The 12,897-nt window shown below is 38.8% G+C and overlaps 1 protein-coding gene across 2 annotated transcripts in view; it reads left to right on the top strand.

Annotated features, from left to right (window-relative positions):
• The window catches only part of calcr (calcitonin receptor), a 64,374-nt gene that overhangs the window by 31,213 nt on the left and 20,264 nt on the right, over window positions 1-12,897 (top strand). For both annotated transcript variants that reach the window (XM_085261736.1, XM_085261735.1), the window contains 14 exons: window positions 151-301; window positions 715-822; window positions 2,614-2,699; window positions 2,797-2,938; window positions 3,036-3,146; window positions 3,342-3,454; window positions 3,577-3,649; window positions 4,828-4,938; window positions 5,094-5,206; window positions 5,324-5,489; window positions 5,579-5,689; window positions 5,775-5,887; window positions 7,920-8,011; window positions 11,075-11,201. In XM_085261736.1, coding sequence (XP_085117862.1) covers window positions 151-301; window positions 715-822; window positions 2,614-2,699; window positions 2,797-2,938; window positions 3,036-3,146; window positions 3,342-3,454; window positions 3,577-3,649; window positions 4,828-4,938; window positions 5,094-5,206; window positions 5,324-5,489; window positions 5,579-5,689; window positions 5,775-5,887; window positions 7,920-8,011; window positions 11,075-11,201 — 1,617 coding nt within the window. The remainder of the gene's footprint in view (window positions 1-150; window positions 302-714; window positions 823-2,613; window positions 2,700-2,796; window positions 2,939-3,035; window positions 3,147-3,341; window positions 3,455-3,576; window positions 3,650-4,827; window positions 4,939-5,093; window positions 5,207-5,323; window positions 5,490-5,578; window positions 5,690-5,774; window positions 5,888-7,919; window positions 8,012-11,074; window positions 11,202-12,897) is intronic.

Below are 12,897 nucleotides of genomic sequence, written 5' to 3'. Positions count from 1 at the left end.
TGATATTTACCTTTTTTTTGGACGATCAAAGAAATGTAGATCAGAGCAGAAACCGCAAACAACACAATGATGCTTCCCTGGCCACGGCACGTATTGCACTTAGTGTAGGGCATGTCCTCCTCTCAACTCTAATTCATGTTGTCTCCACAGTGCAGGACAGCGGAAGGCACTGACTCAATCTCAGACCCATCGCTCAGTCCTCAGCAGAGCATTGTAGAGGGACAAAGTGTGCAGGCGCTGAGCCAGGGTCAATACAAATGTCTCGAGCTGTCCCGCAAAGGCCGCCAAGAAAGCAGAACTGGTGAGAGGTCCCAAATTAATTTCAGGCTTCTTGAGACCAAATCCATTAACTCTGGGAGGGCTTTGCAGGTGGAGTGATGTAAAACTATTGAATGGGACCAGAACAATGTTTGTGTTCTTGTTAAAGATGATAGTGGTACTGCTGCAAGCTAACTGGCCCAATAGGGCTTTTAAAGTTTAGGCCGCAAGACGTAATCACATCTGTAGAGACATTATTTTACATTATATTACTCTGACTAAATAAATGAATAATACAAAAAATTTTTTAAATTGTAACGTAATGTAGAAAAGACAAGGACATTTTCCCTTTTTAAGTTTTTTCTTTAATAGTATACTTATGTAAGAAAAATAAGTGTTTATGATAGTAATTACACCCCCCCCCCCTTTTTTTTTTTCTTTTTTTCCTTCTTCGAGGGGTGCGCTGTGATTACATGTGGGATGGTTTGTTGTGCTGGGATGAGACACCAGCCGGGACATCAGTAACACAAAATTGTCCGCATCATCCTCAACTCTACCCGACTGGTAAGAACGTTTTTCGCATCTCTCACTAGATTTACAGCAACAGGCAGTCTGAAGTGAGACCTGCTGGGTAACATCGGGAAAATGGCTAATCGTGTCTCACAGAGGCCAGATAGCTTGCTTAACTTTGTTCTGTAAGGACTTAAAATTTCACAGCTGCGGAGTTCTGCTTAGTTTTAGTGTATGGTTTTATGAATTTTATGCATAACAGAATTATTTTTAGACATATGTCTTAAACTTAATGGCTGATGCATGGAAACCACGCATCAGCCATTAAGTATCATCAGTTTTATTCATAAAGCAATAGAGTGATTGATGTGAAACTTAGCTGAGGCAGATTATCTATTATGTATTACGTAAATCCCCTCGTCAGGTCAAAGGTTAATGCTTTTGTTTATCACACAGCCTCAGCTTAGTAATACGATCTTAAGACGGTAACCATCTTCATTCAAGCACAACTGTGCAACTGGTTTCGGTGTAACCTGCAGATATCCAAGCCAATAATTCAATCCCATTCATTGTTTATTAATGTTGATACATTTTAACTTAGTACTAACTATTTGCTTGAATGCTCAAATTTGATTGGCCAATCTTCTGGACACTACAAATTTAAAACCAGAAAGATTCCAATAGCAAAAATGTTGTTGCTTGCCTACAGATTATGTGCACTTATATAAAGATAATAGTCTGTAGAGATTAAGCATAACCTTGCATAACTACTTGGTTGCAGATTCATGAAAAAGCCCAATCATATTTGCTTCTGTATGACATGCTAGAGAAAAGATTAATACACTGTAAACAAGGTAAAACACGATCCTACTGTACTCTTTGAGTCAGGCAGGATAGAAAAACAGATTTATTCATATTGAATTTGACTGTGATTATACAAGTACAATTTATGTTGGGATTGCAGCATTAAGCGTTTCCAAAGAATGTGCAGTTTTTACATTGTGAGTAGTACAAGGTTCAATAATGTCTAGTTGAAGAACTCCAGACTCAAGTCATGTCTGATTTAGGAGATGCAATATGACGAAGAGAGCAGAGGTGAAGGAGAGGACAGAGAGATGAATGAGGAATATGTAAGGGTAAAAAAAGACAAGCAAAAGAAAAGAAAAGAAAGGGAGGAATTATAAAAATATATAGGGACGCTCGATTCCTGACAGATGGATAGGGAGCGAGAACATGAATGTGGGAACAGAGAAGCCATTTTTGTAAGAGACGGCTCATGAAGGATCTTCCCAAAATGCCTGGGTACCCACATGACTCCTTGAAAGCTGACACTGCTGATACGAGGTCTTTGGGAAGACGTACAGTTGGAAGTGGTTGCTGAACAGTTAATGAGCTGCCAGAGAGGACTAGGCAGTCGGACTGCAGTTGTTGATGTCAAGAACAAAGTGATCTCACTGATAGGTCCAGCCATGGATCTCCACTACATGTGGTTTAAAACCTGACGTATATGAAATGACCGTACAATTATTCCAAATGTGGACATTTCTATGTGACTAACTTCTGATGATATTTTTCGAGCTAAGTTAAATGCATTTGTTTCATAATGCCAAGGTTCGGGTTTAGATTTATGTGTTTGGGCTATGCCAATGTTTTACTGTTGAAAAACACTGAAAGACGCAGCCAAAGCATACAAAGAATCTCTACTGAACTCTCTGCTAAACAAACAGGAGCAGTAGACTGTGCCTGTAAGCCGTTTAATATAGTATATGAGGCTTTTAGGAAAATTATTGATGGATAATGTTGTTGTAGCACTACCAGTGAGGCTTTTTCCCTTTTTTTCCACAGAAAAAATGACCAAATATTGTGATGAATCAGGTAACTGGATCCAGACTGGCTCTACCTGTCAACAAACTTTAAAGGACAAATTAGAGGTAATTGATCATTGTTTTGTTTTTTCTCTGAAAGTGATTGAACAAGACAAAGCTTGCATCAGTTTATATGCAGCAGACTAATATTTTTCTTTCCCAGAAGGAAATCCCTGATTTTCAAAGGGATGCAGCAGCAGAGCCAACCACGGAGGCTCCAGGGGTTAGCACAGAGAAAATTATCCTTGACAATGAAAAGAAATGCCAAGAGAAAATGAAGAATGATCCACCTTATAGAAAACCAGGTCAATATATCACATTCATCAGCATCTGCATTACAGGCTTGCAAATTTATGAATAATAGGCCTGTAAACATTTCTTTGCTTTTTTTTCCTGGTGTAGGGCGGTATTGTAGTCGTACCTGGGATGGGTGGTTGTGTTGGGATGACACTCCAGCGGACACGTACGCCTCCCGAAACTGCCCTGATTATTTCGGTGACTTCGACCCCACAGGTGAGCAAAGACATTCAAGAGGATTTGCTCATCTGATAAACTGTTACAATATCTAAACATCTAAGTAAGAAGAGGAAGCGTTACACTGTTTCCACACAGTAAGGTCCTCGGTTTGAATCCATGAGCAGAAGAAAATGAATGAATGGATGGATAGTAAAAAGCGCCTGTATTTAGTGATGGAATTATTCTTTACAGAAAAGGCAACTAAGTACTGTGGAGCAGATGGGAAGTGGTTTCAACATCCAGACAGCAACAGGACTTGGACCAACTATACGCTCTGTGCAACCACCCATGAGAAAAGGCAGAGGGTAACATGTGCTGAATGTAATAAACTGTATGATGTGTGTTTATTTGACAGGTCCCTGCACATGGTCCTCAGTTTGTCTGTTCAGTACTGTTTAAAGCTGAAATTTTCATTCTTTCCGCATAGAAACTGAAGTTGCTTGAGAGTGAATATAGATGTCTCCTCAAAATAAAACAAGAGCCACCGTCTACAAAAACAGGTAAACTGATTCTTTCTTCTACACAGTGCTGAGCTTTTACACTACCTGGCCAAAGAAATTCAGTGCCTGGACTTCACAAAATAATTGGATAAGAACCTTCCATTGGATAATTTCTGATGATGATGGTTAATGTTTTGGTTTACAGAAAGTTATTTAACCTCAAGGGATGCAGTGAGTAGCTTCCAAGTTCGTAAACAGCCATGTCTGGTGATGCATCCCATGGTTGTGAATAAGATGTTACTCTGTTTCAGAAGTCGAATTATCCACCTGCATTAAGCAAAAAAAACCCAATGAGGATATTGCGGAAATTACTAAAGCTGGATTAGGAATTTCCCGATGCATTATTTAAACCTGGGAGGACTGCTACGAGGAAGAAATGTAATCGGGGAAAAAATTCTGAATATGGTGAAGTGATCAGAGGTTATGTAAATGTTTGGTGACATCAAATCATTAAAAAAATTTTTAAATAATCCACCAGCACAACTCACAGCTATGTTTACTGGTGAAAGTAAGAGCATTCCCAACAAAAGAGAACAGTTGTGCAGCTTTAAGAAAAAATACTTATCAGTGAAGCGAATCGCAAAAAAGCCTCATTTTCCCAGGTAGCATAAAGATCGGACTTTGGAGCAACAGAAAAGTCTTGTGGTCTGATGAGTCCAGATTAACCCTGTTCAAAACTGATGGACAAGAAAGGTAAAAAAAGAAAGGTGGATGAGGTGCTCGTGCCTAATGCCTACCGTAGAACCCAGTGGGGGAGGTGTTGTGATCTCCGGTTGCTTCAGTTGTACAGAGCTCAAATGACCACCTGAATATTCACCAGATGGCAACGTCATCATTCAACAGGCTCAAACTGTGAAACAGTGGTTCATGGACCACAAGACATTAAAACCACTGAGAATCTTTGGGATGCAGTGGAGAAGACTGTACCCAGCAGGCTAACGCTCCCTTTGTCAGTACAAGATCTTGTCTAAAACACAATGCAACTCAAGATGGAAATAAATGTGACGTTGCACAAAACAATGCCAAAGTGACTGCATCAAACCTAAAGATAGTCCAAGTAAATATTACTGTGTCTTGTTTTTAGCCAGTGAGATTTCCCTGTAATTATAAGTTTCACGTTTATCCATGTGAATTTGAGACCTATACACATTTGCTATCATGTTTTGTGGGTCCTACAGGACCGTACTGCAACCGTGACTGGGATGGCTGGTTGTGCTGGGACGACACTCCGGCAGGAACCACTGTCTCTCAGAGCTGCCCTGATTATTTTTCTGACCTTGACCCCACTGGTAGGTGGTAAAATTCAACACGGTTGCTTGTTTAAAGATTTGCTGCTTTCCTGCTAACCTTTTTTCGTCTTCTATGAATTATATTTTTAAAGAAAGAACTCAATGAGTGTTAAATTGTGTACAGCGATATATTTATACATAAGCATTCTTTTTAGAAAGGGCATCCAGGTACTGCAGAGAGGATGGGCAGTGGTTTCGCCACCCAGAGAGCAACAAGACATGGACCAACTATACACTCTGTGCCATCAACACTAAAGACAAGTTAAAGGTAATGTAACAATAAAGTGCAATTATTCCATACCGTTTTTCTCCTTGGTCATTGTTTAGTTTAACTGAGCATGACTCTGTGTGTGTATGTGTGATATTAAACTTCACTAAAATCAAGGCAGCCGCCCAGTTTTCCAGGGACACTGAGGTCAACGGTGCCGACGAGGCCACGGTCAGTCCCACGGCTAATCGGGAGCAGCAGGAAATAGTGAGGAAAAAAATCCTCGACAACCAGTACAAATGCTTCGAGAAAATGAATCGAGATCCGCCTTATAACAAATCAGGTAACAAGAATATCAAATGAAATGAAAATCTGGGGTTCTCTACTCCCCTCTTAATGTTTAAGTGTCATCACACTGCGTCGATGTTATAGGTTTGTACTGCAGTCGGAACTGGGATGGCTGGCTGTGCTGGGACGACACTCCAGCGGGAACTTACACTTTCCAAAACTGCCCTAATTATTTTCATGACTTCGACCCTACGGGTAAGCAGCGAGACTGAAGCATTGAGCTCCTTTCAAGTTCTTTTGATTTGAAGCGATTAACTTAGTTCATGACCGATATGTTCAGAAAAAGCAACAAAGTATTGTGGAGAGGACGGGCAGTGGTTTCGTCACCCGGACACCAACAGAACTTGGTCTAACTACACACTCTGCAATGAAAACACCAATGCCAAGCTGAAGGTAATTTATTTCAAATTTAAAACTATTCTGCTATCATTAATCTGCTGCATTGTGGCCACAGTGTGATGGGTCAGCATAATAGTTTCCTTTGTGCCAGGGGCTCTGCACTACCAAGATTCATAACTCTCCCATACTGGTGTGATACTGATCTAAAATAGCATAGCTGACATTTCAGACCACGCATGAGTTTGATGCATTTGTTTACATGACAGGCAGGAAGGCTTAAAATTACATTATTACCTGCTTACAGTTAGAATTTGTACATGTAATGGTCTTATCTCATGGGGCCAAGTCCAGACAAAGTAGGTTTTGTTTGACTGAACAAATAGAGTTTGCATTTATTGGAAGCTTGCTTCCAATAAATGCTTCCCAATAGCTTGTGCCACAGGCTATACAGTCATAGGAAGTCTCCTTAGTAATAGTGTTACGACGACATCTTCACATATTAACAACCTTCTCATCACCAACAGCCCACGGCTACAAAATGAAGCCTTTAACAACATTTTCCACATGAAAACCAGACCAGAGCATCACAGAACTCTCACTGGGAATACAAACACCCAGATGGACTGTTTGAACTTTAGTAAAACATTTTGGAAATGTTTTAATTAGTAGTGACTGTGCCTCTTTTATGGGCAAGCATGTTATTATCAACTCTTATGCCAAACCATTTGTGTTTGTGCAAAAATGTTCAGCAGCTGGCTTTAAATTTGGATCTGGAATCTTTCTGGATTTGTTGACCTTGACCATTCATAATCTCCCAAAAGCCGTTTCAATTTTGTTGTCATTGCAATTTGTTTTGTTTACTAATGGATATTTTGGCTATACAGTGAACAGAAGGTGTTAGAGTTAGACCTGGGGATTAAATTGTGCCAGAGATAGAAAATGTTTGCAGCACTAATCATTCATATTTGTGGGAAAAGTAGAAAAGTCAGGTTTTGTTTATCTCTGTTACATGTGTGTTTGATCACAGGGGGGTTAAAATGTTCAAATTTATTGTTGTTCGATTGGGCTGCACAGCTGTGCTCCATTATGTTTTATTGTTTGACAAATTATAATCCTCACTGGGAACACATGGAATCGAATGGTGTAAAGTTACCTCTTCCCACACGGCGCTTAACAAATGTATCAGACCCAATGTAAGGTCTATGTATTAGCTGCCCTAAATTAAGAGTACTAGTAATTAGAAAGTCATTTTTATGCTTTTGGTAATTGCTAATCCACCAGTATACGTAAGCTCCTTAATTGGAATTATGCTGCAAATGCTAAATTATAATTATTGTTTTACAAAAAAGCAGACTAAATAGTAAAGCACATTATTATTTTTAAATTAAGGTGCCAAATTTCATTTACTTGCATTCCTGAACACAAACATATTGAACGTTATGCTTGATTAACTTCTGACTTCTCGGAGAAGTAGATTGCGCCCTCTCAAATTTGGTCACTAGGCGTTCCCCGACTAGTTGGAAGGTGGTTACTGGAGGCTGCGGTGTGAAATCGCTTGCAAAGAGTTTGCTGCCCCAGAGTCTTACCTACAAACGACAGGCAGCTGTTGCAATTACAAGGGATCCCTTTGAGACTACTTTCACTTAGCAACAGAAAACAACCACCGAAAACCGATTGCCAGCTATTTGGGGAATATTCACTTATAGGCAAGTGATTGGCAGGCAGTTGCTAACCCATCTCTAAGCCTGTGTGAGAAAGTTATAATGAATAAACATGAATAAACTTCAAAGCTAACAGCATTAGTTTGGAAAATAATGAGAATGGTTTTCCTTCTCCTGTTTGCCTTTTTACTCAAACTAACTAAAGTTATCATTGAAAATATCAGTATTGGAAATCGGGTTCAGGATTGTGAAAGTGCAACAACATTTCTTGTTGAGCGTTTTGTCCTAAAAGTAAAAACCATCAAATTAATTCAGCTGAATTTTGTGGTAGACCTGAAAGTTAGCTTGTCGATAATAAAACATGTTCTTTTTGTCTAGTAATACACAGTATCTCTATCTTTGTGTTTTTTTGTTTTGCTTTACAGTCCGCCTACATCCTGTTTTACATGGCCATCGTGGGCCATGCTTTATCCATAGCCTCCCTGCTTATTTCTCTGGCCATCTTCTTCTACTTCAGGTAAAAGATTCAATGTGATGAATCTTTCCTACATGTGAGACTGCAGCACTGTGAGAATGCAACTGTAGTTTGATGACGCAATGATGATTAATAGGTGGTGTTGTCATCCTTAATGACTCATCATCTTTACCTGACATGATCTGACAGGCACAGTGATGTTGTCCTTACTCATTATTAGCACGATTCTTGTCTTTGCCTTATTTGGAGTCAGCAAAATATGAGACAGACTGTAATAAAAATATTATTCCCTGTCATAAATTAATGCAAAGTATCAATCTGACACTGCAGTTTCTCTTACACTATAGTCATACTAGGAAAAACAGTGGCTGGAGATGTGTCATAACCACAATTATTAGAACTATCTATAATGAACTTGTTGTCTTTGAGGACCACTCACAGTCAGTTGCCATCTTCAAAGGGACTTTGCTGCATCAAAATGGTGAAAAAGTGGCATTAAAACAGAGTCAGTATGCTATCAGTTTGTGATTGAGTAGCGTCAAATTGGCAATTAAATGCAATTTGTTTGGGATAATATGGTGATTCACCGTGATAAACTGGCAGAAATTGTAAATTTACATTAGCTACTTAAGGGTCCACCCAGAACCTCATAAATCTGAAACAGATTAGGGACATAGTTGCTACAGGATGGTGATTTAACAGCAAAATGATGCCGTCACTCAGGATCTACATAGGAACATAACCCGAATAAAAACAACTGGCAGCTGGATAGCAAAGACACACAGATGTCACAGATGAGTTGCACTCCTCAGCACAGACTGACTCAGACTCATTACGACATGTTGGCAATCTGTCTGTGTTTTTAAATCAGCATTTTTTTTGCAGCAACTCACCAATCTGAGAGTGTTGCACTTGGTCTGAGTCAGACTCCCACCAGGAGACCTGGCAACCCTGATGACTCTGGCAATCCCATTGTGATCCAAGGTGGTTGCCCAGGGGTTGAGAGTCTCAGCCTCTAGACAACTAGTTGGTCAGTGCAACTATTTGCAGCTTGTTTCTGGCCTAAAAAAAAGTCTGTGCAATCACCAGAAAACCAATATTTCAATTCAATTCAGTTTTATTTTTATAGCCTCATGTGGATTTATATTGTAAGGTAAAGTAATACTAGTCTACTAAGTTGTCCTATTTCTTAGTTTGTCTGAGTCATTAAGGTTACTTCTAGAATATGTAAATAATTTCTTTACTTTCTCACACATCTTCAGATTTTTGTGCATAGTTAAAATTCTGAGCAGAATGTGTTAGTGCTTTGCACCTGAGTTTATTGCTCATTATAGATGTTCATCCATACGGATGCTTAATCCCAGCGGAAGAGAATACAAAGTTAAGCAGTGTGCTTCAGCTGAAATTCAATTAGATAAGAGTTAAGAATAACAAACCAGATTAGCGGGAAAGAAATTGAATATTCAGTGAATAATCTATAATATTTTAATGATTGTGCCACAAAATAGTTGTGAAACTTTACGTTTCTCTGGGAAGTGAGGAATTTATCAGTGTTATTTCAAAAGAACTGAGGCTTTCCATTTAACTGAAGCAGCGACAAATAAAAAAAGACACTTTTTACATTCTGAAACAATATTTAGAAACACTGGCTTGTTGGCCCTGTGGTTGGCGATTGTTGCAGTTATAAATTTTGATGTGCTGAAGTCTGCTGACCTCCTAAACACAGCTGTTATCCAGAACAGTTCTTGTAAGAGACCGTTATTGTGCAGCAAAGTTTTATACGCACTCATAAATCTAGAGGCCGAGTTTGGGGCAGGTGCATAATCACAAAACCCGCTGACCCACCGAGAGTCAAACTCTTCAGCTGCAGAGCAATTCAGTGGCCAGTCAAGGTTCATCGAGATTAAAGTCCTAACAAATTAAGATTTCAATAAAATAACAAGGTGTTTGGCTGAAACCGTCTTATCTTTTTTTTCCCTCTCTTTGCAGCCATTACTTAATATATTCACTGCCAAAACATTTAAATTACTGGATTTTGTATTATAAGATCCAGATGTGAAGCTCACAGTGGTATGTGATGCTGTATAGTCGCTACTCTGTTATTTACAACTCTACATCAACGCTGTCAGGATTCCCAGATAAAAATACTCCAGTTTTCTGTGGAAAAATGGGGGCTGGTGGAAATTCTGACAGATACATTGGGACCTGTGACAGTTGAACGATGCTGCCATGGCCCCATTTTTGATAAGTCCTCCCTATATAAACTACATAGTTTTAAAAAAAAATTTTATGGGAAGAAAATTGGGTTTACGTGTAATGAAATGGGCTGTACTGTATAAATAAAACTTACATAAATAATGAACAATTCCTACATTTCCTTTTTTGTCAGGAACTGGAGAAAGAAAAATGCCTGAATATTTGTACATGGCCGCTGTGAAAATGTGCTGCCCTATGCTATTTTTCAGGACATTTAGTGCTTTCATTGGTCTCAGGGGGATTTATGAATAATCAAAGATAAAATTGGCCATGAGAGGTATATGGATACAACTTATTTAACTGTAAAATGGGTATTTAATGGAGGGTATGTTCTGTAAAAAAGCAATTTGCTACAGGACTCCATTCAGCTCTGAAATGCAGTCTGTTTGATTGCTGTCAAGAAAAAAAACCCATCAAAAGCAATAATAATAATACTGATATGAGTGACTTTGATTCTAATAGTTGTTTTCACTTTGCCCGTAATGCATTTTATTACGCTATTAATCCTGAGTGGCCAGTCAAGCTAATGCGAATGCACCCTTGGGATCCATTATGCATTATTTAACAGCACTTCTAGCTTGTTCAGGCCATTTAGAGACAATCCAGCTCATTGATCCACACTTTTTTTTCTTTAACAGCTGCAAAAAAAATCCGTTTGAGATGAAAGATAACAATTATGTGACACTTCACATCTCATTAAACTATCAGCCTGCTAGTCACTTCTCTTTCCTGTGCGTGTCATCGGTTGCACCAAGTTTTTGTGTTCTTTGATGTTGTGTGTGACTGAAAAGGTTTTATTCCACATTTGTGAACAGTATTATCAGCATTTTAATTAATCCTTGCACGCAGGAGTCTGAGCTGCCAAAGGATCACCCTCCACAAGAACCTCTTCTGCTCCTTCGTGCTCAATTCTGCCCTTACCCTCATCCACCTCATTGCCGTTGTCAACAATCCTGAAGTGGTGGCCAGAAATCCGGTGAGTAGATCCTCTCTTACGTATTTACCGCGACTTCCATGTAAACTACTGGTAGCTGTCACCTGCTAGTGACCAAAGCAATGACAAGGTTTTTGGTGCAGCACCTTCTTTGTGACTGAGTTCATCAGGCAATGGCCAGTAACCAACTGGTTTTATAATTCACCTTTTCCCTAATGACCGGAGGTTGCCCCAGGTTGCCAACTGGTCTTTAAACCTGTACGACAGGACCTTATTCCTCAGATAGCTATACTTACAGCACAAAGTCACCTGAACACCTTCAACATTTATTTCAGAAGATTTCCCCAACACACAAAATCATAAAAGAGTGACTATTAGAGTGGTTTGCATGAGAGGGTCATGATTTCCCAGGCTTCAACTTTGATGACCAACATCCTGTAACAGTGACACATTTATTACCTGAACTCTACCTGTAAAGTGAATCATTTACTCTTTCAGTCTGAAAAGGGAAGGAAAAGCCTGTCTTATGTCTTAATGCAGGGACTCCTCTGGTTGCAGACTGTGCAGAAGTTTATTGGAAACGCCCCTGTTGCTCACTTGACTTATGACTGCAATACAAAGTTTCCCTGATGAGTTTATGGTCATGATCACTATTCTCAATACTTATTTAAATCAGCATGGTGTTCCCTCTGTAAATCGTGCTCCCATTAGAGTAAAAAAGAATGATAAAGCAGGTTAAGCCTACCTTGGTTTACAGGCTGCTACTGTGTGCTCTACCAGTGCAGACTCAGATCCACCCCAATTTCAAAACTACATAATGCCAACATGCTTAAAGATATAATTCTATTAACGAATCTATGACGTAAGGACCATGATGGAAAATCATTTATGTACAGTATGAATGCACTGCACAGTGAACATCAACCCTGAGTCATAGTGAGTGGCTCTAACTCAAGGAAAACAATTTCAGTTCCTGTAACCAGCAGCTCATTCAATATTTTTTGGACACGCTTCAGTTCAGTAAGTGCTAAGTACTTTTAAATAAACTGATTCTTGTGAATTAGGACATCTGGAGGTCCTAGAAGCAGCTACGTGACATTTGCTAAATGCTAACGGTAGCACACTCAAATCCTCAGTTCCAGTGCTAGGCCCCTCCTGCTAGATTTAACATTGACTGCCTTGTCTTTAGTTTAGCGTGTTAAGATAATAATAATAAGTCTTTAGCTATAATCGAAAAATACTTTTGAATACTTTATATAGCATTATTAGATTTTTGTTTTCCATGTATTTCATTGTCCATATAACCAAGATCACATGGCTGACTGACCCACTGACAAACCTGAACTATAAGACACTAGTGCTTGTTAGGAAAAGGAAAAAAAAAACACCATGCAGGAGGGACAAGTTGGTTACAAAACATGCAAATGTATGTATTTGTATTTAATTTATAGCATATTCATATGTTATAAATTATATAATTATTAAGTAATTAGTTTACAATTATAATAATGTATATAATTATAATTCATTCATTTATAATAATCTATAGTTTCATTCAATTTATGCAAAGCCAAATAAAAATGTGAACACTGTGGTAGCATTTTTTTTATTTTAATTGTAGTTGATGTGCAGGACACACAAAGTGAGATCTGGTCTCTTTCTTGATATTGAGTTTTTCTAAAACAGATCCTGCTCTGCAACATCCTGGAATTGCTACACAATCAACGTACAGTTTTTG

Source organism: Mchenga conophoros, linkage group LG22 (assembly GCF_057382185.1).
Source record: "Mchenga conophoros isolate Kocher_MC1m ecotype Shallow Benthic linkage group LG22, M_conophoros_male_GT1.1, whole genome shotgun sequence".
NCBI classification, from domain to species: domain Eukaryota; kingdom Metazoa; phylum Chordata; class Actinopteri; order Cichliformes; family Cichlidae; genus Mchenga; species Mchenga conophoros.
This window is presented reverse-complemented; position numbering and strand designations above follow the sequence as displayed.